Raw genomic sequence first — 27,028 nt, 5'->3', positions numbered from 1 at the left:
CAGTGGACCATCTCTCCTCCGAAAACCCTGGAATCTGGGGGATGCCATCCAGAAATGCAAACGCATTTCCCTGATACCTGGTACCGACCCCAGTGACAAAGGAGCTGTGACTCTCATCAGCAGGGTCCCACCAGAGGTGTTGACAACTAACCATACTCATCAGCTGACCTCGGGCAGTTTGTGAAAAGCCACACGCTGCTTTTAAAATGCTAGGACAGCATTTCTTCACCCAGTTTGCCATGTTGGGGGATTTCATACAAAGAGGCTTTTTCCTTGTTCTTTTTCACTTTTTTTAACTTTTTCCATCTATTTTCATTGAGTTTTGTTAGAACCTCATGGCTGCCGTTTGTGTGTGTGTGTGTGTGTGTGTGTGTGTGTACGCATCCACTCAACACCAGCCCCATGAGGGAAGGACAAGGGACAACTCCACAGTTGTCACCTTCCACTGTGCATGTCTAGGCTGCCTCAGGATGCTGGATGCTTCACAGGGGACGCAGTCAGCGAAGGGTCTTAGCCTTGGTCCTGCTGTGACCGGGTCCCTTAGACCAGGTGGTGTGAACAGCAGACACTTACTTCTCACATTTCTGAGGCTGGGAGTCCAAGGTCAAGGCAGCGGCATGTTTGGTGTCTGGGGGGCTCCCTTCCTTGTTCACAGACAGCATCTTCCCACTGTGACCTCACATGGCGAAAATGGCGAGGACGCTCTCTGAGGTCTCTCTCTTTTTTTTTTTTTTTTTTTTTTTTAAATCTGGGGTCTCTGTTAAGGCCCTGATTCCACCACCCCCCTCCATGACCTCATCACCTCCCCAAGACCCCACCTCCCTAACACCATCATCACACTGGAGGTTAGCGTCTCAGCTTTTGAATCTGGTGGGAGGGAGACCACATTCAGTCCATGGCTAAGCCCACCAGCCTGTTTCAGACACGACCACTAATAAAATCCCTCTCTGTTTTCAGCAACTGGAAGAAAAACTCAAGGGACAGGCTGACTATGAAGAGGTGAAGAAAGAGCTAAAGTAAGTGTGGAGATGCCAGCTTGGCCCTGCACAAGCCAGTGCTCATTGGGGACATTTGCTAAGGAAGCCCTGTGCCAGTGGGGGGACAGACCCAGGTCCTTGGCTGACCCCCCAGCACTAGGCCGACTCCTCGGCTGCCCAGCATCACAGATGTCTGTACTCAGAATTCTTCAGACTGTTTATAAGACTCTGTGCATAGAAACTGCCAGCATAGAACTGCCAGCATGTACGGAATCAATATGCCTTTATGGGAAATATAAAATACGAGCTTATTTTATAGCTGTAAGTTCCCAAAATGGAAGAACAGAGCAAGGTAGCATGTTCCAGCCAAGGGTGCACACCTCCCTAGCCACACCTCCACCCGAGACACAGCGGCTGAAAGCGTGTCCTGCTTCAGTGCTGACGCCCACGCTCTCATGCCTAGAGGTTCCCTCCCCAGGCCCCACCGCCCAGCCTGAGCCTCCCACCATCTCAAGACTCCTCTCCCCAAGCTGCCCTGGGCCCACCTGGAGCCCTCACCTCAAGAGACTCACCCGGCCTCTCCCCGCCCCCGCCCCTATCGCCAGGTTACCAAACTCTACAGAGGGGTGCCTGCAGACCCGGGTCCTCTCCCCTGCTGTTGGCCGGCTCTGCTTCCCCCTCGGGGCACCCTTCTGCCCCCAGCTGTGCCCTGACCCCCCTCCCCAGCAGACCCCCTGGTGCCCTGCCTGATGGAGGCAGCTCCCGCCTTTGCCTTGAGGTACCTCTGGTCTTGGCTTCTCCCCACTGCCCCCACCACTCCATCCCACCCCTCCATCCTCCTACCCCCATCACTCCAGACTGACCCCGCCATGCTGGTACCTTCCTTCCTTCACCTTCCTGCTCATCCATCAGCCCTTTTCTCTCTTGCTGACAGTTTTAATTTCTCCTTTTAAAATAAGCCAACACCCACTCACCATGCTGTTCTTTGGATTCTTAATTTCATTCCCTTGAGTTTGCTGGGGTGGGGGTGGGGGTGGGTGGGGAAGCCCACTGGAAGTCCTCTTTGACCATCTCGACCCCATGTCAGTAGCCTCAGGGCTCCCCGAACATCCTCACCCCCACATCACAGACAGCCTTTGCGCACTTCCTTGATCGGCCCCTCGGCTCTCTGCATCTCCAGCTCCTCAAGCTCTGTCCCCTCCCCAACCCTATTTCCAGCTTAGGGAGGATACTTTTTACTTCTGTGCCCACCTCCCCATCCCTTTCCCTCCTCAAAAGAAAACACGAGTGCCCTCTGTTCGTGTGGGCCCTCTCCCAGTGTGGAATCGGAAAAGCTGACGTAGAAGCCTTCGCCAGGCCCCCACCCTTCCCAGCCTGAGGCCCATCCCACATGCCTTCTCCTCCAAGCTCATCTCCAGTTTCCAGGAGCCAAGGCTTCTAGGCCCCTCCCTTCTGCTCTCTCCCAGCTCCACCTGCCCAGCCACTCGCTGGTTCTCAGCCCCTCCAAGAACAGAGCCCCCCACACTCCTGCCGGCCCTCGTGTTAACTCTGCATATGCAGCATCCCCCCAAACACAGGCGTCTCTGAGAGCCCCATTCAGGTGGCTTTTCTGTTAAAATGCGTCCCTGGCTTCCCACTTCCTCGTGATGCAAGCGCCCTCTGGACAGTCACTGGTGTCCCTTTCTGTCTCCCCCATCTCCCCGAGATTCCCCCACCACCCCCCACAACTCCAGAGTCTAGAAAGCACCTTGCTCCTTCACAGCCCTTCTCAAACCCTGACGACTCTTGAGACAGACGCATCTCCTGCCTGGGTTTTCTCCTGTTCGTGCTGTTAGAAGCACCTGCAGGGCTCCTGAGGCCAAGGAGTGGCTCTGACTCTGCACAGCGCCAGGCACATAAGAGGCTGTCGGTAAATTTGTTGAATAAATGAAGAGACACAGTTTTTAGTATAAACTCAGACACACTTAGTCTTTTCTTACATGATCCTAAAGAAGCTCACAGACAAGAATATAGTTGCAAACAACGTGACAGCCACTAAGAAAAGACAAGCTTGTCCAGACTGCTTGCCTCTCTTCTCGCGGCTGATGTAACATGGCCCAGGGTTCTTATTATTCTCAGTAGCTCATCGTAAAATAAAATTATGAGCTCCTCCTTGTTCCTGTTTTGTTAGTTTACTCGACAGGAGCCACTATGAAGACACAACCACAGGGAAACCGAGGGCGGTCTGCTCCTTACTGAACCTCTTGGGGGCCGTGGCAGAGAGGGGATCCCCAGGGCCCTGGGCACTTTTCCACATGAGTGGATGGCACTGCCACGGAGCTTAAAGAAGGGCCAAGGCTCGAGTCAGGGCTGGGGGAGCGCAGGTGGCCCAGTGCCAGGGATGGAAGCTGCCCTCTTGAGCGTAAGGGGAGCACCCGAGCTCCTTGGGGCCACATGGACCCAGAGAAAGAACGTTCACGTGTGCCTCATTCTGCAAATAGCTCTCCTGGGCGCCCCAACTCACTCAGCTCTCGGACTTGTTGAAACAGGCCACGACCACAGTGGCTTCTGTGATAAGGAGGACAAAGGAGAAATAAGCCTGGTGGCCCACACCTTTGTGGTGGCTCCTTCCCCTGCCTGGGTACCAGGACAGTCCCCTGCCACCTGTGAGGCATCTGGTCATGGGACCTCACTCTTGGTCAGACGCTGGGGGCGCAGGTTTATCTTCCTGACTTCCTTGTTAACAGCTTTTTCAGCCCCTCTCGGCTTTACAAATACATTCCACTTACAGCCATGTTATGTCTGTGTTCAACTTAACTTTAAAATTATACTCCGAACAGACCTGGTGTGATTCCATATGGAATGATTTACATGCTGGGCAAGAAACTTTCGCTGGCCAACTGCTAGTTGAATAGTTATTCCAGAGCCGCTATCGGATAAGGCTGCCAGCGAAGTTGTTAAAGTTGTCAGTTCCTCAGTTCCTGGAGCGCAGGGAGCATTAGCAGGACTGCCCCCCTCCCTGCCCGCTGCAGGTCCAAGCAGGGGTAACGGCTCTGTCTTGCTCTCCACACAGCATCCTGAAGTCCATGGAGTTTGCACCGGCCGAGGGAGCTGGGACGCAGGTACACGGTCTCCCTTTGCTTTTCGCGATCATGTCGCTGCTTCACCATAGAGGTTGTTTCTCCTCAGGAACATTTCACGAAGTTAAACCAAATTATCTTTAACTTAAAAGGGGCAAAAAGAGAAAAATCAGTGTTTTTCAAACTGGTTAACTGAGTTCATGTGAAGTTGCAATTTAACAAGGGCAGGTACTAAGAACGTGGGTACAAACACTCTCAGATTGTGTTACAGATCAGCCCCAAATGGACTGACTTAGGAATTTTTATAATCTACTGCCTCACGTGGATAAGAAACAAGATGACAGTGGTACACGGTAACCCAGTGGCCAATTAAAAAATCTTAAGTCATCACGTGACATCCTGTTCCTGAGGCCCAGAAGGCAGCCAACCCTCGGTGGCTGGCACCAAAAACAGGTCACCTTTGCAGGGCTCTCTGACAGGTGTCAACCTGTCCTATTACTGAAGGAAGCAGAGGTCTAGACGCTCAGATCTGGGGACAGAAAAGAGAATAATTAGCTGTCTGCAAGCTGGGTGAGCCTAGAAAGAGAAAACTCCCTTCAACCAGAATGAGTGATTTCAGAAAGGAACTTGAATGTTTCCACATGCATGGAGCATCCTTGGGAGGCTGGAGGCGGGTCAGATCAGAGCAGGGGCCGTGGGATCTGGTAGCCCACGGAGCCAGGTGAAAGCCGGCCCCGCGATGAGCACAGCTCTGCCCTGTCTAGGATGCATCCAGGCCCCTGGAGGTGCTGCTGCTGGAGAAGAACCGCTCGCTGCAGTCCGAGAACGCCGCGCTGCGCATCTCCAACAGCGACCTGAGCGGTAGGTTGATAAGTTCTCGCGGCCGCTCGGCCCCCACTAGGGGGTCGAGGAAGAGGAAGGCGAACCGTGAGTCTGGGCCGATGCATGGCGGGCGTCACCGGGCGATGGGAGATGAGAGCCTTGACTAACGAGTGTCCGTCTTCCTCCTCGTCCTCCTCACCGCCCCCCTCCGCCCCCACCCTGGCAGAGACGGTCCAGGTGAGGCGCGCGGCCGGCCGCAGGGCGTCTGCGGAGGGCAGGCGGGGCCGTGCTGCGGGGGCGCCCCCCGCCGGCGCGCGCGTTCCGTGGCTTTTCTGGTCTCTTCCGAGTTGTGCGGCCTCTGCTGTGGTGTTTCCTGGGCTACTTCCAGGGCCGGGCCTGCCCTGCCCGGCTCAGTGGAGCTTTTCTTCCTTTGTCAGGTTGTCCTTGGGAACGCCTCCCCCATCCTTAGCCTTTCTTTGCTCATCCCAAAGTGGTGGCGTCACTGACTGCTTCGGGTTTTGGCAGCTGGTAAAGCGTTTTAAGAGTGTCTCGGGCTCCGATGATATTACATTCTTAAAAATGTGCGTGCCTTCGATCGAGTGGACTCGGTGCGGTACATTCGCCTCAGAGCAAGTGGTGTGAGAATCTGTTGGTCCCAAAATGTCAGTGTTTGCTGCTCCTCAGGTGGGGCCCTTTCTGGTTATAGCTCGAATGCTGGCGGCCCGCTGAGAGGCCCGCGACCTGCCGACTCTTTACTGTGTGTGGTACCGGCTCCTTGTCACGTTAGGAGTTTGAATCTCTGTCAAGGGGAAACTCTCCAGGCTGCAACGTACAAGAAAGGTGCAAACATGAAATGCATGTTGCTCGTTTCGGGGGGCCTCGTTTGGCTAATTTACAAATTAAATCGAAAAACAAACCAACACACCTCATTGGCCCGTTTTTAAAAAAAAAAAAAATGAACTTTTTTTTTTTCCCTTTTGTGGGGCAAACTTTGCATCTTGGTCTTGGTTTTTTTTCCCTTTGGAATCCCCCATAATGCATTATGTTTGCCCTTCCTTGTAGGGTCAGCCAGGAGAAAAGGGAAAGACCAGCCTGAGAGTCGGCGTCCTGGACCTTTGCCGGCCTCCCCTCCTTCTCAGTTGCCCCGCAACACGGGGGAGCAGGCTTCCAATACTAATGGTACACACCAGTTCTCACCAGCGGGGTTAACGCAAGACTTTTTCAGCTCATCCCTGGCAAGCCCCAGCCTGCCCCTGGCTTCTACGGGAAAATTTGCACTAAACTCTCTCCTCCAACGACAGCTAATGCAGTCCTTCTACTCCAAGGCCATGCAGGAAGCAGGAAGCACAAGCATGATTTTTTCAACAGGTCCATACAGCACAAACTCCATATCTTCCCAAAGTCCATTACAACAAAGCCCAGATGTAAATGGCATGGCCCCATCTCCCAGCCAGTCAGAAAGTGCTGGGAGCGTCTCTGAGGGCGAGGAGATAGACACTGCAGAAATCGCCCGGCAGGTGAAAGAGCAGCTGATCAAGCACAATATCGGACAGCGCATTTTCGGACACTACGTCTTGGGACTGTCTCAGGGGTCCGTGAGCGAGATCCTGGCCCGGCCCAAGCCGTGGAACAAACTGACGGTGCGCGGCAAGGAGCCGTTTCACAAGATGAAGCAGTTCCTCTCAGACGAGCAGAACATCCTGGCTCTTCGCAGCATCCAAGGCAGACAAAGAGGTGAGCGACTCGCAGTCGGCACCCACGTGTGAGCCCGGCACGGAGCTGCGTGTGTGCACACGTGCACATGTGGGTGTGTGATGATACATGTGTGCCTCACATCAGGCACAGCTCACAGTCCTGCCATCTCCAGAGCTCAGGGCCCACGGGCACGAGCCCTTAGCCTCGGGGGGGGGGCGGGGAGTCCGGCCTCTGAAACTCACTCTGCACCTCACATGAGGTGGACTCGCTGTTCAGCACCACATACTGGGTCGGAGGGAATTAACGCACGACATCCTGATGCGTTTCATGTCCACGGCCTTGGGTGCTGGCCTCGGGTGGGGAGGGGCCCGTGGGTGCCACCCACCCTAGAGCAGCAGCAGCTGCCAGGGCAAGCCTCACGTGGCGCTGGGTCCCCACGGAGGGCGAGCCGACCACGTGGGCCCCCTTCCTCCTCCCTGCACACAGTCCGGTGGCCCGTGATCAGCACACTCCCCATGTGTTAAGTCCCATTAGTGACCTGTTCAGCATCATAAGCAAACATACCTGCCTTGAGTAAAATACATTAAAGTATTATAACACCCTTTGTACCCCAACCCTTGGTAAAAAGATAAAAAGCCCGCCCCATCCCTAATTGCAGGAACTCCTTCCCTCTTTAACAAACGATAGGCGATCCTTCTGCCAAAGCAGCGCTGATAGAGAAAGGGAACCTTATCAGACAGAAATACAGACTCAGAGAAGGGAGACGTTTTGAACAGTGTCCATTTGCACGGAGGACATTGATCCTTTTACGGCAATGTTAACTGGGATCGACTGTCTTTGGATGATTCATGTGAGCTTTGTTCCGGGGCTGGTGGGCGATTCGCTGGGCGGCAGAGCTCCCTCCGTCTGACCCCCACAGCGCTGATGCCGCAGGCCACCCCCCAGTTCTGTACAATCCCCTCTGGCGGCAGAGCCGTGGCCTCTGCAAGCCGGTCAGCCAGGGAAGGGCCTCTCAGAAGTTTCTAGTGACTCCCAAGCAGCACAGGAAGCCCTGAGCCCTCTCTGTAGCAACAGGCGGCTCAGATTTCATGTCACGCAGCCCACATCGTCAGCACCACCATCCCCCTGATTGTTTTGTTCTTACCACACTTGTTTTTCAACAGAGAATCCAGGCCAGAGCCTGAACAGACTCTTTCAGGAAGTACCGAAACGAAGAAATGGGTCTGAAGGTATGTCGCAGGCAGGTGTTTTTCTTTGCAGTTAGTAACCTAGGAAGCAGCATGCCCTTAGCTGTGTATTTGGGTTCAGACTGTACAGTGTGATTCTGGCCTGGAACCTGATGGAAAAACAGAGCTAGTAAGTATAAAACAAAGCACGGGTTCAAGTACACACGGCCCCTCCCTCCCCCCACCGTGGCCCCGCACTCTACCGAGTGCAGGAGGGGGTGGCACCCCTAAGAATCAGCCCCAAACTGCAAATCATGCCCCCCCTTCACATTCAAATTACAACTCTTCCTGTGTTCTCAGAAGCAGGTGAAAAATAACCCTTTGTTGCTCTGAAAAAAATCAGGTGACCGAGTCAGATGAGATACTGCTGCTTCCTTGTCCCTTCCCCAAGCTCGGAAATCCGTCGAGGGTGTGACCGATCAGACAGATTCCAAATGTGGCCGGCTCGCTCGCCCATGGGTCCCGGCGAGCCAGCCCCCACTGCCCTCCTCGGAGCTGCAGCTTTATTGGGGTTCTGTGCCGGTGGTTGGCTTGTTTTAAATGGTTTGATGTGGCGGTTCATACTTAGTAAGGTATCAACCAGTTAAAACATGTGGACGGCTTCCGGGAAGCATCGAGGCCAGCCCCCAGGCCATAGTAGCTGCAGTGCATCTGGACACGTGGCTGCTCACCATGTGACCAGAAGACGGGATTCTTGTCCTTTAGAAATGTCCGCAGGCTCCTCTCCTTGTTCATGTGATAAGAGACCCGAAAATTTTAACTTAAGCCTCTTGCCTTTGTACATCCAAACGATGGCGGGAGGATCAGCCTCGACCCCTTGCCCTTCTGCCCATTTTTCCTCTCTGGCCTCAGGGACATACATGTACAGGGAGGGCCTTAAAGATATCCCAAGCCAAAGCAGCTGGTGGAGTTGCTTTTAAACATCTCACAAAAACAAAAAGCCTTGCCCTTTAATCCTTCATTTATATATATTTATATATATACACACACACTGAATTAAATGATTTGCTCTCCCTGGTCCCAACCCATGGGTGATATCCAGCTTGGATAGTGTCAGAGCTGGTCCCACTGGCCAAACACTGTTTGACACCAGGTGGAGTCAGCAGGAAGCCCTTCCTGCCCAGGGTCGCCGTACCTGCTGTGAAGTCATCCGCACAGCGGGTACAGTTAAGCGGGAGGCCAGCCTGCCTCCTTGTCATCACCGGCCTCAACTCACCGGCAGCTATTTGACAGAATGCCATCTTTGTGCAGCACTACATTTTGTTCCAGGTATGGGTTTGATGTCATCGGTATGGCTTCTCCCCGCAGGTAACATCACCACCCGGATCCGAGCCTCCGAGACCGGGTCTGACGAAGCCATCAAGTCCATCCTGGAGCAAGCCAAGAGGGAGCTGCAAGTCCAGAAAACCGGTACGGAGTTCAGGGTTTCCGCCACTGCCTCCCACGCTTATGTCGGGAGCGTTCTGTTCGGCAGTAGTTAACTTCGTTTAAAAAGAAATCGGGAAAAAAAGAGAGAGAGAGAGAAAAAAGGAAATAGAATGTGTGTTTTCAAGCCTTTAATACAGGGGGGAGCAGGTCTGTGTGACCTGTGTTTTGCTAATACTTACCATTCTAGGTCATTCCTTAGCCCTAGCCTAGAATCTCCGTGACTTAAATGAGCAAGTATGTATCAGATTCCCTTTCTTAAATACAACAGAGGCTTCTGTTATTTGGTATACACTTGATCACACACTGGTGAAAAATAAACTCTTTAACAACTGCCTTAGAGAACAAAAGTTGGCAGGAAGGAGCAGGAAGTGTTAAAGGACTGGTGTCCCCACCTCTGCATTCAGTCAGCCCTGGGAATCCGCCCTCAGAGCTCCCTGCGAGCCGCCTTGTCTAAGAGGAGGGAACACCAACATTTCAGCTTTTCTCCGGGTGAGCAATGATTGAGAGGCACACAAGGCTGCAGATTCAGCTCAGACCTTCCACTAGAGGGGAAACCGAGCACCCAAGTTCTCCTCCTGAGGTTCCACGCAGACACACACCTGCCCTGTGCCCCTGAAGCCCCTGCTCTACCCAGTCCTGCCACCAGGGACCAAGGTGTGAGGCCCCACCAGGCCTGGCAGCAGGCAGCGTGACACTGAGCACCCACCACCCCCTGGCCACGCCCCTGGGCTCCTGAGCTAGGGCCAGCCCACTGGCCCCCTACCCCAACCCTCTGCTTCCCCGTCCCCTTGGTGGCCACCCCAGTCACCCACCCAGAAGGGAATCTGAGCTGACAGAACCGGTGGAATTTTGGAATATAGCACACGAGAACGTTAAGTTTAAAGTCATCCAGGGGACTTCCGTGGCAGTCCAGTAAGTGGGACTTTGCCTTCCAGTGCAGGGGGTACAAGATCAATCCCTGGTTAGGGAACTAAGATCACATACACCTCATGGCCAAAATACCAAAGGTAAAGCAGAAATAATATTGTAACAAATTCAAAAAAGACACACAATAATAGCCCACATAAAAAAAAATAATAATATAAATCAAATAAATAAATAAAGTCATCTGGGAAAGAGTCCAGGATGGTGTGTCTCAGAGCTTTTGTACAGTTACACCCTCCGCCCCCCACCCCACCCCCATCTTACTCCTGATCATAACTCCTTTCAGTTGGTGGGGCCACAGAGCAGTAGCTTTAGCCCTTCATTGCTCTTCCAACAGAATGCATGAACGGTTCACATTTCACGAGGTGGGAAATGCTGAGATCACAGCGCAGTGAGGTTGTCCTGAGTAACCTGCAATCTAACTGAGAAGGACATGGGTGGGAAAGCCCGTTCCCGCCGGGAGTGGGTGCTGTCACCGCCATCTCACCTGCGCATTTGCTCTGCAGCAGAGCCGGCCCAGCCTTCCTCAGCGTCCAGCGGCGGGAGCACGGACGATGCCATCCGTTCCATCCTGCAGCAGGCCCGCCGGGAGATGGAGGCCCAGCAGGCCGCCCTCGAGCCCACCTTAAAGCCCGTGCCGCCGTCCCAGACGGACATCGCCCTCCTGACCCCCAAGCTGATACCTGCCTCGCCCATGTCATCCGTGTCCAGTTACTCCCCGCTAGCCGTCTCCCTGAAGAAGCCCCCCTCGGCTCCAGACGCCAGCGCCCCCACCCTACCCAACCCGCCGACCCTGAAGAAGGAGTCCCAGGACACGCCCGGGCCAGACCTCCCGGGGGCGGCCGACCCCGCCGCACAGGGGGTCCTGAGACACGTGAAGAGTGAGCTGGGCCGCGGCGGCGTGTGGAAGGACCACTGGTGGAGCGCCGTCCAGCCCGAGAGGAAGAGCAGCGCTCCACCCGAAGACCCCAAGGCCGAAGACGCCAGCGGTGGCAAAGAAAAAGGCAGCGGCAGCACTGGCAGCGGCGGGCAGGCGCGGGCGGAGCGCAGCCAGCTCCAGGGCCCCTCCTCCTCTGAGTACTGGAAAGACTGGCCCAGCGCAGAGTCGCCCTACTCCCAGAGCTCAGAGCTGAGCCTGACCGGAGCCAGCCGCAGTGAGACGCCCCAGAACAGCCCTCTGCCCTCCTCACCCATCGTGCCGCTGTCGAAGCCCACCAAGCCCTCAGTCCCGCCGCTGACCCCCGAGCAGTATGAGATCTACATGTACCAGGAGGTGGACACCATCGAGCTCACCCGGCAGGTGAAGGAGAAGCTGGCCAAGAATGGCATCTGTCAGAGGATCTTCGGGGAGAAGGTACGAGGTGGGGGTTCCATTTGGGGGCTTGGGTCTTCCCATTTCCTTTCACTGCTGAGGACCAGGGAGGTGGGGGATCTGTCTGGAGGATGTGGCCATCACCCACTTAATTAACCAAAGAGAGCCTTGGCTTGTCCACTCCCAAACTTGCAGGGAGGTTAGCCAGTGAACGCTCCATTTGCTGCAGCCCCACTGGAGGCCAGGTTCCCGGCAAGGCCCTCTCACCCTCTGTGGCCCTTTAGACCTCTCATCATATAAGAGGTGGTGGCAGAGTCACCATGTGACAAATGAGGAAATGAAGGCTCAGGGGAGTTGACCACGTGCCCTGAGCTAGCAGATAACTAAGTCAAGCCCTGTCCCTGTGGCCAAGCGGAGCCCGAGGCACCACCTCTGTAGGCTGTTTTGGCCAAAAAGGATCTGATCACAGAGAGAGATGACCAGCCTGCAGAGAGCCAAAAGGCACTTGGCAGAAACAGCAGTGAGAAGGAGCTTGGGTGTTGTCCAGCCAGAGGGGTACAGTGACTTGCCCAGGGACGCGCAGCTAGCGGTGGCGTGGGCAGAGCTGTGCAGGGCCCAGGCTGTGCCCAGGCCGGCCCTGGAGACCCTCCTGTTCTCATCGTCCTTCCTGGCTCACGGAAAGCCCGGTCTGTGGGTGAGCTCCCAGACACTTTCTGTTCTTGGCGCTTCCTTGTCACTAAGATTCTGGATAATGGGGATTTACCAGGCCTGCAAAATGTAAGATAAACATAATACTCCAGGATAGTCTTAGATTAAATAACGACTGGCTAAGCAGAATGAGAAGCACTCCAGTCCCGTAAAAGACAGCCTTCCTGAGAGGCACAGGATTGGGTCAGCAGTGGCCTCGGAGAGGCCCGCGGGGAGCCTCCTCCACCACCTTCCCAGGCCCTGCCTTGAGTTCAGTGTTTGCAATACACTGTGTCATGCATCCTTGCAATACGGTTCTGAACTGTTGGTCCCGATCTTGCAAAAGGTGATGGGGTGAATAGGAATGAGGATGAGAATTTAAAGTCCCTTGAAATTTCTAGTTCAGTGTTGTAAAAATATCATTTGAGAACATTTAAATAGACATTTGTGCTCATGCCTTAAATTTAGCAGAGACTTAATAGCATTGAACTTGTTTGGCCCATGAGCGCAGTTTATTCTGGAACTTGAGAACTTTTCAAAGAGTGATCGGATGCAGCCCCTAAATATCTCTGGGCTGCATCTGTGTCCTGTGGGGGGTGTTTGTGCCCATACATATGTATGGCCATATGTGAGTATAAGAAAAGTCGGGTATGTACGTGCAACTTGTCGACCGTCGGCACTGAGCTCCACTCCCAGGCTGGCTCCTCTGTCGCCACCAGCTCACCTCTGGGCCCCTACCTTGGAGCGGATGTGATCAGAGAGAGCCGACCTTTCTAAATGCCAGGCTGGTCTGGCGTCAGCACAGGAGACAGGCGCCCAAGTCCCGCCGGCATCCGTTGCTCCTGGTTTATCTGAAGGGGTCCTTGGCCCCCAGCACCCTGGCCTTTCCTGGCGCCACCAGGCAAAAAGCAACATGGGTTTCAGTGCTTCCTCCTCAGGTTGTCAGGGCAACAACTCTGCAGGCTTGGCAGGATCAAGACCCTGGGGGGAGGGGGGCCCCTCCCCTCCATTTGCCCGCCCCTCTCTCCCTAGGAGCTGAAAGCGGGGACCATGACTATGGCTCCCTGTGCCAGGGCATCAGCCCACCCGTGACCTCGTAAAGCTTAGCCACCCCCCAGGGGCCGGTTCTGCGCTCCACCCGGGAGTGCTCCAGCTCCGCCCTGCCCAGCCACGCCGCCACACTGCCGTGCGTGTAACACTGAGGCCTCACCAGAGCCAGGCGCTGATGCCACCACGTGTCCTTGGTTGCCGTTCCAGGTGCTAGGCCTGTCACAGGGCAGTGTCAGCGACATGCTGTCCCGGCCGAAGCCATGGAGCAAGCTGACCCAGAAAGGCCGAGAACCCTTCATCCGGATGCAGCTCTGGCTGAACGGCGAGCTGGGCCAGGGCGTCCTGCCCGTCCAAGGGCAGCAGCAAGGGCCAGGTAGGGGCGGCCCCGCCCCCAGGCTGCTGCGGGGAGCGGGGAGGGGCGTCCGCGCGGGGAGGCTGAGATGCCTCTTTCCTCCACAACCTGTTGCCATGCGACTGACTCAGTTTTTCGGAAAGAGAAGATTGTGCCTAGCTGATTTTATAAGCAGCAGAAAATGAGTTACCAATTAAGAAAATGCTGTTTATACATAAATATAGGTAAAAGTCAAGTAGCTAAATCAGGGACTCAGGAAAGGAAATCAGCCAAAGGCACAGAATGAAGGCTCTCACGGGCGGCTGTTTCTGCCTGCCCCCCAGCTGGGGGCCAACTTGCCACCAGCAGCACTTGGCCTGTCTGCGTGGGTCCCTCCTTTTCTACGCGCTGTACCCCCGCCAAGTCTGCCCCCTCCCGTAAGGAGTGAGGACCCTCCCTTGGACCTTTAGGCCCTTATGCTGTCCCCCATTTGTGCTCAGGGAATTAAGAAACTTTAACCCCTGAGTTTGCTTCCTCATGTAACTGTCCCCCTTTCTCTCCTTTAGTCCTGCACTCCGTGACGTCACTACAAGACCCCCTGCAGCAGGGCTGTGTGAGCTCAGGTAACTAGCCACAGTTGGGGTTTGGATGATATGTTTCCCTGCCTTTTGGTCTGTACTGGGGTAACTTGAAGGATCCCTTGTCCTGGATCCAGTGAGCTGAAAACACGGTATCCTGTTGGCAAACTGAGTTCTTCGAGATCGTGGTTTCTAGCGGAGAAGCAGAGGGTCGACAGCTGAGTGCAGGTCCCTCCCACGTCTTCTTACTCCTCGCTGTGTTCTTTCGTCAGTCTGTCACGTGAAGCCCTGCCTTCGGGGCTGGGGTGCGAGTCAGAGACGGGTTCTGTGCTCAGGGGGGTTCCAGATTTATAACAGGATATAGGGGACAAGGAATGGGCATTGCAGTTCAGGGCGTGATGCTCAGGAGAGTGTCACTGAGGTTGAAGTCCAGCCCGGGAGCAGGTGGTGGAGAGCCTGGAGCGCCAGCCAAGGGGCTGGGGCTGCCTGCGGCTGGCATCAGAGAGCCCCGAGACCTGATCTCTGAGGTCACATCACCGCCTTCGGACTCTTGGACATGGCAGCCCCGGGCTGGCCGGTGCACCGGGCTCCTGGACCCCGTCCGTCCCAGGCCTTCCTGGGCACACAGTTGTGCCGGCCTCTTCCCACCCAGCTCTCGGGAACAGCCAGCGTCATGAGCTGTTCCTCTTTCTTCCTTTCTTTATCTTTCTGAACATGTTGATTAGTCTCCATATCCCATTGATTCATTGAAAACACACACAAAGCTAAGTGAGGAGCATGGAACCCGCCAGCCTGTTGGAAGTTTTACGAGGGAAAACACGTGTCGTGAAGGGGAACAGCTGGGCGGCAGCGGCTGATACTTCGAAATTCCAAACCCACGCACAGATGCAGCCGGAGTACACTGGGTTGCAGCCCAGTTCCCTGCCAACATGTTCTTGTGTTTGGGGTGTTCCGTCTTGAGGGGTGGAAGGCTGTGTCTAACCCGGGCTCTTGGCTTCCTTGGCTGCACCTCCGAAAGGAGCAGTTGGCCCTCTGAGAAGGATCAGGTGTACTTCCTTCTCCCTGCCTTTCTGGGTTGGCCAATCTAATTAGCAAGTGCTGGAGACCTTAACACAGCCCTGGCTCGAATTCAAGACACATTAGGGAAATAATGGACACAGTTGTTTTTACTAAGAGTTTCCCGGACCTTTGCATGGAAAATTAGCCCTGCCTCTCGCTTGAACAGAAAGCCGGCCTCCTGTTAAACTCTCCAAGTATTTGCTGCCCCATCAGAGTCAGGACCCAACTTGGCAGAACGTGACAGTTTTTAGATCAAACTCCCTCGTTCCTAAATAAAACAAGAAATCGCCTACAGTTCCAGGTCGGTTATGATCGATGCCAAAACCTTCTCTATGTCTGAACAAATTCTTCAAGAGTGGCCTTTTACTTTTTATTGTTATAGCAAGCCCTTGCTACTGTGCTGGAACATTCATATGACAGTCCCATTTCGAACATGGGAAAAACTCACAGGGCTCCTCAGAGGGACATAAATGGTATTTGTAAGAGATCAAATTACTTTATAAAATAAAGTGATTTAAACTCTTGGGGAGTCTGCAGATTGAAGGAGGGAGGGGGGAGGAGGCAGTGAGCCCCTGGGTAAAAGTGAGCGCTGTAGAACTTTCCCCTGGTTTCTGTGAAGAGGCGGCAAGAAGGCCTCTCCATGTTGCCATCTGAGCAAGATGGGCTTCTGCAAGGTGCTCAGTCGTGTCCGACTCTTCGTGACCCCTTGGACTGTAGCTTGCCCAGGTTCCTCTGTCCATGGGATTCTCCAGGCAAGGATACTGGAGTGTGGGTTGTCACTTCCTCCTCCGAGCAAGACGGGGGATAGACTGCAAACCTCCCCCTCAACAGGCACACTGTGAGTCATCAACTGGGAAGCCATTGATAGAAATAGTAATTATGGTGATTGTGGGGAAAAGTGGAAAAATGTTTCTAATATTCTAGGAAAATGTAAAATTTTTTTAATATCATGATGGTGGCCAAGTGAAAATGCTTCCCTGGATCAGAAAAGACTAGAAAGTGCTTGTCAGAATGAAAAGAAAGGTGACCAATAGTGACAAGATTAGGGTGGCAATTTTCCTCATTTAAAATTTCTTCACTATCAGCCTTACCCTTTTAGGAGTGTTTCTAAAAATCAAAGTAGCTGTGCCTTTCAGGATGTGGAGTTTAGATTTGAAAAACAGAATTCTCTTATAATGATGAGTGTTGACAAATTGTTGGGATGAATGGCTATTCAGTTCAGTCGCTCAGTCGTGTCTGACTCTTTGCAACCCCATGGACGCCAGCCTTCCTTGTCCATCACCAACTCCTGGAGCTTGCTCAAACTCATGTGTATCAAGTCAGTGATGCCATCCAACTGTCTTATCCTCTGTCATCCCCTTCTCCTCCTGCCGTCAATCTTTCCTAGCATCAGGGTCTTTTCTAATGAGTCACTTCTTCGAATCAGGGGTCCAAAGTATTGGAGCTTCAGCATCAGTCCTTCCAGTGAATATTTAGGACTGATTTCCTTTAGGATTGACTGCTTTGATCTCCTTGCTGTTTGGGACTCCAGGATCTTTGACAGCTTAAAAAAATCAGTGTCTCAGAGAAAGCTCCCCAAAGGCAGGGGAGTAATGCCTCTAGCCTAGGATTTCTCCAGGGTTCTGATTCCCTGCTCTCACCATGGCTACCACGGAATCCTTCCAAAGAGGCCCCCAGACCCAGAAAGATGCTCTGTCCTCAGCGGTGGCTTCATGAGGCCTCTGCCTGAGCCAGCTCAGCGTGGTGGCAGCAGGTGACTGCAGGAAGGTAATTCTAACCTTGGGTTAGTCTGTTTCTGAATGTTGGTGAGAAACAGTCAGTGTCTGAGAATCCAGGCTGCCAAACTGGCCTGGCCACCGGTTTAGACTCCCAGGTGTGGAAGGACTTTGGAAGACCTGCCTTCTGTCCATAGCCTCGTTCTGAGCAGAGATCCTGCAGATCTAATGCATGGCTCTGTGCTTAGTTACCATGGCGATGAGGTGCCCTAGGAGCAGAGGGCCTCACTTATCTCCACAGCGAACTGCTGACACAGGAATCAGTTCTCTATGCTAAGAATTCCCGTCTATCTCTTTCCACCCAGCCTCGTTGCCCTCAGCGTCTCCATTTTCCTTAATGATTTCTGTGTCGAACTTGCTGATCAGTTCTATGATAAAAGGAGAGAAAAACTCAAGTTTCTGGTGCCATCATCACTTTTCCTCTCGGCAGCTGTAATCATTTCTGAATGTCCCTCTGATGATTCGAGCATTGGGATGATGGCCTCAGACATTGAGGAAAGCTGATGCCAATTTCAGCAAGTGACCTCTGCTTATTTTGGAAGCTGTTGAGGCCTCCATGAAGAGTAAGGAGAACACAAAATTCCATGTTGACATGAGTAGCTTAAAAAGCAAAAACGGTTTTTAAAGGACCAGACTTCAGATCAGTTACCTGATCCTTTACTTCCCAGTAGTCTAGTTTTCTACACATTTTTTTTAATAGGTATTTATTTATTTGGCTGTGCCAGGCCTCAGTTGCAGAACTCAGAATCTACATTGCAGCATATGGGATCTTAGTTCCCCGACCAGGGATCGAACCTAGCCCCTTGCATTGGAAGCACAGAGTCTTAACCATTGGACCACCGGGGGAGTGGCTCAACACACAATTTTTGGGTTGGCTTCTTTCAAAGTTCCCAGTGTTGGGTTGTCTTTGATCTAATATGGCAAACCTATTTGAAAGCAGGTGATCCTTGGGGAATGGTCCTCCTTGCCTCCCTTTTGTTTTTCTCCAATCTCAGCTATCATCCATCGGCTGCCCCTGCCCTGCATAGCAATAGCAATGCTCAAGGGAACCACAGGGAGCCCTCAGAGAAGGAGAAGGGAGGGCCCGAGTGAGACTTGTCTTCTCTGAGTGTGGCCTGCAGTCATTGCTTATCAGTTAGCCGGGTGTTTTTTTAAAGGAGGAAAACATGGAGCAGTGATGAAGGTGTGCCTATGTACATATGTGTAGGCAGGTACATAGTTAGATAGGACTCCGATTACATTGTTTTCTTTTCATTCTTTAAAGCTCATTTCATATTCATGGTTCCTTGGTGTGGTTAATCTTTCTGCCTCAAGGGAAAGAAGGAGACTGGAGACAGCTCTTAAGAAGGGAGAAAGAAAGGGGAACAGATTTTCCTGGATGCAACTCAGTCTGTCATCACTTTACAGAGAACTGATAGGGAGGACTCGCCCATGTGCTCAACTTTGTAACTTATCTTGCTTTTTTTTTCTTTTTTTAAATTTTTATTGGAGTACAGTTGCTTTACAATGTTTTATTAGTTTCTTCTCTACAGCAAAGTGAATTAGTCACACATACACATATATCCCCTCTTTTTTTGGATTTCCTTCCCATTTATGTCACCACAGGGCATTGAGTCGAGTTCCCTATACTATATAGTAGGTTCTATTTTAAACATAGTACTGAGTATGTTGTTGTTGTTCAGTCGCTAAGTCGTGTCTGACTCTTTGCAATCCCATGGACTGCAGCATGCCAGGCTTCATTGTCCTTTACTATCTACCGGAGTTTGTTCAAGTTCATGTCCATTGAGTCGGTGATGCCATCTAATCACCTCATCCTCTGCCACCCTCTTCTCCTTTTGCCTTCAGTCTTTCCCAGCATCAGGGTCTGTCATCTGTGCATATGTCGACCTGAATGTCCCTTGACAGAGGAATGGATACACACATGTACATGCACAGGCATGCATGTGTGCACACAATGGACTATTACTCAGCCATAAAAAGGAACAAAATTGCACCATTTGCAGAGACATGGGTGGAGCTAGAGGCTGCCATACAGAATGAAGTGAGTTGAATACAAATATAGTGTATGAATGCATACATGTGCAGACTTAAAAACGGTACAGATCATTCTATTTTCAAAGCAGAAATAGAGACACAGATAGAGAACAACTGTATCAGCTTTTGTAACTTGTTACTCTGAGAGCCGTTCCTGACTGCAGCTCACAAGCTTCCACACCTTCTTCCGATGGATTATTGCAAACTGCACAAGGGATGGCTCTGTCTCCTCTGATTAATTATAAAACACCCAGCTTTTCCCCAGCGTGTCGGGTAGGAACTGCGGGTTCCAAGTCTCTGCCCGTGGAGAATTCCATGGCTCCACGTCACTCTTCTCACTCGGCAGAGCACCAGTTGCCTCTTGAGAAGACAGCAGCTGCGTCCGTCTCTTAACGTGGGTGGTCTCATGCATGCCCCTCCCTGACGTGAGGACACAGGGCTCTGTGCTGTATATGGCCATACACAGACATGGCCCCCGATTAGGGACAAGCCAACCTTCCTTTTTAATACACATAATGGCTTTTATTCGGTAACCATGACATGGCCAGGAGATCATGTTCACAGTTTTAGTGCCTTTGATTTAGCAGTAGGATCCTGCTGACGCCTCCTCAAATAAGCCATTAGTTCCTCAATTTTAATTATTAAGTCAGGGTGTGGCATTTGGATAGCTCATTAAATGAGAAAAGGAAGGGCTCATTGTACCCCCAGAAAATTCCATGGCACCGTCTAAAGCAGGCAGAGCTCTTCATTCAGTACGATCAACTAGATCTGATTTGATTCTTTTTTCTTTTATGGAAATAGATCAGTCGTAGTAACTGTTGGTACTGTCTGAAAAGAACTATTCTAACCCTCATTTGTTTTGAGTAGCTGAAAAGATTTGTATATCCATAACTGATTTATACATGGCCCTAGACCACAGATCGAAAACAAAAGAGAATTCTGAAAAGCCATGTGTGAGCTGGGAAGTGCCCCTGCCTAAGCAGGTGGCCGCAGCTCATCATTAGTTCAGGCCTCAGCCTCTGACTTCACTCACCCACCATGGACGTGGTGGCCAGAACCAAGTGCTCATCCATTTCTTGGTTCTGCCCTGCCTGAGGGTGTTTTAATATGACCAGGAGTGCCATGATAAAGGAATTCTCTATCTAAGATCAGAAAAGACAGGTTTCTGGAGTCAGACACAACCTGCCTTACTGCCGTCTGTTGTCGGGTACATGTGGGCACAGCCTGCCAGCAGGGAGGCCCCTGCTGCGAAGTGAGCCCCGAGGAGGGGGCTGAGCCACGACGGGGTCAGAGAGGAGCACATTCCAGGCTGAGAGCTCTGCAAGTACAGAGGTTCACTGATGGGCTAGGACATGGGGGAGAACCTTTGGGGAAAAAAGTGAAAGTACTCGAAGTCCCTACTTGTGGCTCAGCTGGTAAAGAATCCACCTGCAATATGGGAGACCTGGGTTCGATCCCTAGGTTAGGAAGATCCCCTGGAGAAGGGAAAGGCTACCCACTCCAGGATTCTGGCCTGGAGAATTCCACAGACTATATAGTCCATGGGGTCGCAAAGAGTCAGACATGATTGAATGACTTTCACTTTCACTTTTGAAGGAAAGTGGTTTATGGAAGAATTTTGTCTTTATGTAGAATGCTGATGCTATTGCCGCCTTAAGGCTCATATAATAAGAAACTGAGTGTGACAACAGGACGGGAGGGGGGCTTCTTGCTCCTCTGAGGGGACCTCGGTGACCTGTCCCCGTGGTGGCATTGGGATTCTCCCCTGGGATTCTCAGCCTGCTGCACCTTCCCCTGTGGGCTTCCAGAGCATGGCGAGGCAGGCTGAGACTCAGGACACTCAGGAGTGGCCTTGGAGGCAGGCAAGGCCATAGCTGGTTGGCCACCTGGCCTGCAGGCCACAGGGGAGGAGGACACGCTTCTCACAAGCTCCCCGGAAGCGTCACCCACTTCCCCATGTCACCTCCACGCCTGTGCTGCTCTTTGCTCACCTAGCCGTTCTGAGCGTCTGTGGGATTCTTGGTGGCGCCTGGCCACGTGGTCCTGAAACAGCCTCCCTGCGGCATTAACCAGGAAGGCAGAGGGCGCTCAAGGGTGGGACAAGCCAAGCCTGGCCTCATCTGCCCTCCCCTAGGGCACACCACACCTGCAGGCCCCACGCAGGCTGCCCTGGGGAGGCAGCCACCACGCGAGACAGCCCAGTCCATGTTGCGTATCAGAGCAGCAAATGTTGTCCTCAGGCTCCCCGGGAAAGGCTGCTCCGGCGCACATCAGCCCCCAAGGGTCTCTGTTCTCCTCCGAGTTGGATTCATCCCTGTGTCTCCATAAAAAGAGGATAGAATCAGAGAGACTCTGTTCAGTCATTCCAGTCGTGTCTGACTCTTTGTGATCCCATGGACTGCAGCACACCAGGCTTCCCCCCTTCACCATCTCCCTGAGCTTGCTCAAACTCACATCCACTGAGTCAGTGATGCCATCCTACCATCTCATCCTCTGAGTAACCCAAAGTTAGAGATTTGACTTTTATAAGATTTTTATTTATTTTTTTTATTTTTGGCTGCTGGGTCTTCGTTGCTATGCAGGCTTTTCTGTAGCTGCAGTGAGTGGGGTCTACTCTCTAGTTGCAGTGTGCAGGCTTCTCATTGCCATGGCTTCTCTAGTTGCCAAGTATAGGCTCTAGGGTGCGTGGGCTTCAGTAGTTGCCACTCCCAGGCTCTAGGACAGGCTCAATAATTGTAGCAAATGGGCTTAGTTCCCCCAAGGCATGTGGGATCTTCCTGGATCAGGGATGGAACCTGCGTCTCCTGCATTGGCAGGCAGATTCTTTACCTCTGAGCCACCAGGGAAGCCCTTGACTTTTATTTTTAATTATAGTTTATGGTTTTTTTTTTTAATAAGTAAAATGCATCATGGCTACAAAATGAAGGATTTAAAAGAGCTTACACCCCTTTTAAAAAATAAGTCGCCCTCCCACCCTCATCCTCAAGCCCCCAGGCTCTCTCCCCAAAGGTACTTCTGCTGGTTTCCTGTAGAGAGCCTGTGTATCTAGATGTTTGCTGCACATAGAAAGGCGCACACAAGACTCAAGGTGTGCCTTGCTTTTCTCACCTGGCAATAGATTGTAGAGACTCCCCCAGGCCAGCACATAAAGAATTTCTTCCTCTTTTCCCTGCTATGGGGAATTCCTATATCTGACCATACCATACTTTATTTAACTAATCACCAGTGAAAAATACTCAGATTGATTTTTAACAGCAGAACCTAAAACACGATCCTACAGTAAGCAGCCTTGAGCACGTGTGAGCTGCAAATGGACACAATGGGCTCAGAGCCAACTGCAGAGGGCTCGTCTTGTCTCGGCCTCTGAGCAGCTGTGTGGCCTTGGGCATGTGACTCGACCTCTCTGTGTCTCAGCCTCTCTGTGTCTCAGTTTCTTCCTTAAAAGAGGAAAAGTACCTATCTCCTAGACCATAAGGAGTTTTAAATCCACGTTTAAAAACCTCCAGAGCAGCAGCTGGCACTGAGGAAGGGCTAGTTGAGTGCCTGCTTTCCTACTGCTGCCCTTGAAACCACTGCCATTAGGTCATTTCACATGCATGAGGACAGCTATAAAATCATGCATGTGCACACCTGACATGTCAGGTTCCTGCTTTAAAATAGGGAACGGACCCAGCACGCACTTCTTGGGTGGAGACTCAAGTGGGAGCATTGCTGGGCAGTAGCTGGCGCAGAGGGTCAGCCACGGGAGGACTTGCATGCAGCTCTCCAGCATCCTTGCCTCCCTGAAATGTTGACCATCCATCTGCCATTCCATGAGGTTGACCCAAAATCTTGAGCTTCAAGAGTTAAGACTGCAGGTCATTGCTCAGGCCATCTGGGGCAAACTCAGAGCCAGGCCATCTCGTCCAGATACACTCGTCTGGGTGACTGTGGGCACAGGTGGCAGCCCCATCTCATTCAGCCTGGACCCTCGGTGCTGGCACGCCCTAACTCCCCGTTAGGAGGAGGCCCCAGCAAGCCCTGGACACAGGCCTCTGGGCGCATCTCCTTTCTCTTCCCCTTAGACTTTCTTTGGAGAATGGAATTTACAGTACACTGGGCATTCAGTGCAAGAGGCAAAAGTAGGTCACAGGAGCAAATGAGGACTTGTGTTTTCAGTTTTGGTTCCAGAGAAGGAAGAAGCTTAAATGTGTGTAAACGCTCAGGTAATTTTTTTAAACGTGCTAAGACTACAATGAAGAAACTCACATGTTTGCATCTTTGATGTGCCAAGGGCAGTGCTAATACCTTTAATCCCTAATCAGGGAGCAGAAATGATGTCCCCCATCTTTTAGATACTCAGAGTGAGAAGCAGTTTGCCCCCATCAAGGAGGAGATCGAAGAGGCGCAAGCACTCTGAGGCCAGAGTCTTGCTGCCATGGGGGTGCCCGAGAACTCGGTCCCCCACGACAGGTGAAGGGTTGGTCCCTGAAACTACACTCAGAGAAGTCAAGGCTACGTTTCAAAACAAAGAACAAAACTGGGCCCAAATGATAAATGGGCAGATATTTAAAAATCAGATCCAAGATGAACAATTAACAGAAAATCACATGCCTCAGTTAGTACCGAGGGCATCCCATCGTGTTTCAGGCTGGGAGCTGGGCGTAAAAGAAGGGAACCCAGCACCAAGTCTGTGGCAGGGTCAGAGCCAAGTTCATGAAGCTCTGCAACAGAAAGGGTGTAACCATCTGACCTGTGATACGGGTCCATGCTGATTTCAAGCCCCTTCCAGGCTAGATCTCAGGAAGACCCACATGGTGGCCCCGATTCTTTCCCAAGCAAGGACAGCTTCATGCCCTCTTCCTGCCAGTGGCCCTCTGCCAGCCCAGGACCCTCAATCCAGCCCCCTGCAGACTGGCCTCTGGGCCACAGCCACGCTCAGGAGCGAGAAGGGGGTCCCCGGGAGAACAAAGTGAGCCAGGCAGCCTCCGTCACCAGCTTCATCTTGATTTTGTGTCTTCCTCTTCCCTTCAGAACTGGATTCCTAAATATAGCCCAAGTCTGAATTGGCAGATGTTGGGTTTGTCCTTTACAAGAGGGCCAAAATTAGCCTGTCATTTGGCACCTAAATAAAGCAGCCAAACTGCCTTTGTACCAGCTTTGCAACAAGGAGAGACTGGAGTTGCCGCATTTTACTTGATAAGGAGACTTGCCTCAGAAGCCGGAGCATCGCCTCTGAAACCAAGAGGCTGAGGAGGGGCATGCCTTCCTCTGACCGGTCCCTCTCACCCATGAATTACAGTCAGTTCATTCCACATAGTTTAAATACCTCGTGAGACTGGAGGAGGAGGATCTATACTCCACAGAAAGGCACTTGGAGAGAACAGCCGTGGTTACTCTCAGTTGGGGAGGAAAAGAGCAATCTGTCCGAAGTGCCTGGAGCTGGGTGAGCACAGGGGCTCCCCAGGGGCAGCAGAAAGATGTTATAATCAATTACCACATCATAACACTGATGTATGATAATTACTGAGTGTTTCTCCTGAGATAGTGCAGCATTTGGCTGGAATGCAGTTCTTTCATGGTCCACTGCCTGATTAATATGCAAATAATAGGCTGATTGCATGATGAATGCAGAAAATGAGTTCGCTGATAACGTGAGCACTGAAGCGGGAAGATGATAAATTACTTTTACTGACTGTCGTACATTTAAGTACCCTTTCTCAACAATTTCATCACAAATTAAGTAAAGCAGTATGGAGAGATTAGGAGGATGTGTAAAATAATGTACCTTAATAGCTTTCCTAATACCGTCGCATGCAACGAAAATGTCACTTGGTTCTGCTCAGCACAGCCCAGGGCCCGTGGAGGGCCAGATCGGTGCACTCACCTGCGTGTTGTTGGGGAGCCGAGAAGCAGCCCACCCCACCAGCACATTCCATATCAGCCAGGGATTCTCTAAGGAACATTCCATCACAGCGCAGACATCGTCTGCACGCCAGGCTGCCCGGCAGCGTTACTGAGAGGAGGCAGGCTGCTCTGGGGGCAAATCCCAGAGCCTCCCCACAGATGGGCATGCGGAGGCCTGCTGTCCACCAGGTGCCTCTGGGGAAGGAAAGTTTCTGAGCTGCAGGCCTAAAAGACTCAGAAGGAAAACACAGTCCAAAAACCACCTCTCAGCTCCTCCAACTCTTAGAAACACAGGAAAATTAATTCCACCGCCAGAATGGCGGTCTGAGCTACCTAGCAGACAGTAGCACTACCGGCGAAGGGCGGGCAGGTCTGCTCAAAGCCGTAAAGGAGCCCCCGAGAAAGAGAGGAAACACATGCGCACAGGCACACGCACAGTGATTAATCTTTGATTACAGCAGAGCAGTTTAACTAGATGGTTTGTTTTTTCCCATCTCGGTAATATATATTTAGACTGTTTGTATGACATACATTTTCTCTTAATGCACAGGGATGCATTGATAAGTGCTCATACACACAGCTGGTTCGGTAATAAGGTTATTGAAGGTAATTTGAAGGCATTATTTCTAAATCAGTATGGATCTGTGGAAAGCTGGGAACGTCAGCACCGTGCCTCCCGAGGCAGGGCCAACCACATCGCCCGGGGTGGCTTCTGCGGCCTTGCCAGGCTGGGGGTTCGCTACCAAGGTTGAAATGTAGCCGAAGGAAGGGTTTTGACTTTTAACATTCCCAAACTCTGCTTTGACACACGTATGTCCTTGAGGGCTCATAAAACATACACAAGAAAAATAATGCAAGCCTGGCGGGGGAGCAGATTTACCTGCAGTGCCCACCCCCTAGGTGAGTCTCAGGCCCGCCCCACCTAGGCAGCTTCCCCAGGTGTGGCTGGAGTCAACTCAGAATTGCCACGATCCTTCCCCACCTCCATCCAACATCATGTGCTTTCCCAGCCTGGGGAGAAAAGGGGAGGGTAAGAAACCATCCTTCCCCTCCGTGAGGAGGTGAGAGAAGCTCCTGGTGGCACAAGGCGATACTGACGGGAGGAGACCCGCAGACTCAGCCGTGCTGCCTCTCCCCCTGCGGCCTGCTGCAGCTAGCCCCCCAGGACGGCCCTCCCACCTCCACCCTCGTGCGCTCAGCCTCTTCTCCCAGATCTGTTCTCCATCCAACCTTCCTTGTGAAAGCACTGCCACCCCCACCATCACCTGAGCAGGGGGGTCTGGCAGCCCACCTCACACCCTCTCTCCTCACCCCCACTCCCAGACACACGCGTTCACACAGTTTCTGGTTCCTAAACATCCAGACCCATCTCTCCATACTGTATATCCGGCTGGGCCCCTGCCCTCCTTCAGATCCTTCCCCGGGATTAAAGTCCCGCCTTCTCAGTGTGTGACTGTCCCTCTTGCCCCCAGCCTCAGCACCAATGTCATAGTGCTGTAAGCTGCCACCGCCCCCTGGACATCCCCCTCCACCCCCCTCCTGGTCCTCGTCCCCCTTGGACATCCCCCCCATCCCCCTCCTGGTCCTCGTCACAGGGGTCTTTGTGACTGTGACCTCGTAATGATGTCTGCCTGGGTCACCACTGTCCCCCACCTCCTAGCACCCACCTGGCACTGAGAAGGTCCCTTTATTGAATGAAAGGTTCCCCCCATCCCCCCACCGCTCTTCAAGGGGCTTGCAAGTCAGGCTTGGGGACATAAGCTGGCACAAGTTAAATAGAAACTTTGCATTAAACAAGTTTTCTTTGTTAATAAGTAAACTATGTTGGCTTTTAAGTCACTATAAGTGTTCCTTGCACATGCTCAGTCGCTCAGTTAGGTCCGACTCTGTGACCCCATGGACTGTAGCCCACCAGCCTCCTTTGTCCATGGAATTTTCCAGGCAAGAATACCAGAGTGGGTTGCCATTTCCTTCTCCAGGGGATCTTCCCAACCCAGGGATCGGACTCACGTCTCCTGCGTTGGCAGGTGAATTCTTTACCACTGAGCCACCTGGAAAGCTCAAGAGTTCCTTAGGCAGACTTAAAACAATGTTCACGCACCAGCACCTACTATCTCAGTTTTGCTATAGAAACAGAGCGATTTGGTAGGTTTGCTGAGATTTTCAGTGACTTAAGGCAGTGTCC

At 52.3% G+C, this 27,028-nt stretch overlaps 1 protein-coding gene across 8 annotated transcripts in view; it reads left to right on the top strand.

Moving 5' to 3' along the window:
* CUX1 (cut like homeobox 1) overlaps nucleotides 1-27,028 on the top strand; it is a 348,366-nt gene that overhangs the window by 270,253 nt on the left and 51,085 nt on the right. For 3 of the 8 annotated variants that reach the window (XM_070460255.1, XM_070460254.1, XM_020885350.2), the window contains exons 12-20: nucleotides 958-1,016; nucleotides 4,030-4,078; nucleotides 4,801-4,897; nucleotides 5,921-6,592; nucleotides 7,717-7,782; nucleotides 9,088-9,189; nucleotides 10,638-11,485; nucleotides 13,388-13,553; nucleotides 14,078-14,134. In XM_070460255.1, the coding sequence (XP_070316356.1) occupies nucleotides 958-1,016; nucleotides 4,030-4,078; nucleotides 4,801-4,897; nucleotides 5,921-6,592; nucleotides 7,717-7,782; nucleotides 9,088-9,189; nucleotides 10,638-11,485; nucleotides 13,388-13,553; nucleotides 14,078-14,134 (2,116 nt within the window). The remainder of the gene's footprint in view (nucleotides 1-957; nucleotides 1,017-4,029; nucleotides 4,079-4,800; nucleotides 4,898-5,920; nucleotides 6,593-7,716; nucleotides 7,783-9,087; nucleotides 9,190-10,637; nucleotides 11,486-13,387; nucleotides 13,554-14,077; nucleotides 14,135-27,028) is intronic. The other 5 variants (XM_070460260.1, XM_070460259.1, XM_070460257.1 and 2 more) reach the window with 4 other exon arrangements.

The sequence above is a fragment of the Odocoileus virginianus genome, chromosome 33 (assembly GCF_023699985.2).
Source record: "Odocoileus virginianus isolate 20LAN1187 ecotype Illinois chromosome 33, Ovbor_1.2, whole genome shotgun sequence".
Taxonomy (NCBI): Eukaryota; Metazoa; Chordata; class Mammalia; order Artiodactyla; family Cervidae; genus Odocoileus; species Odocoileus virginianus.
Note: the sequence above shows the minus strand (reverse complement) of the source record. Positions and strands in the feature narration are given on the sequence as shown.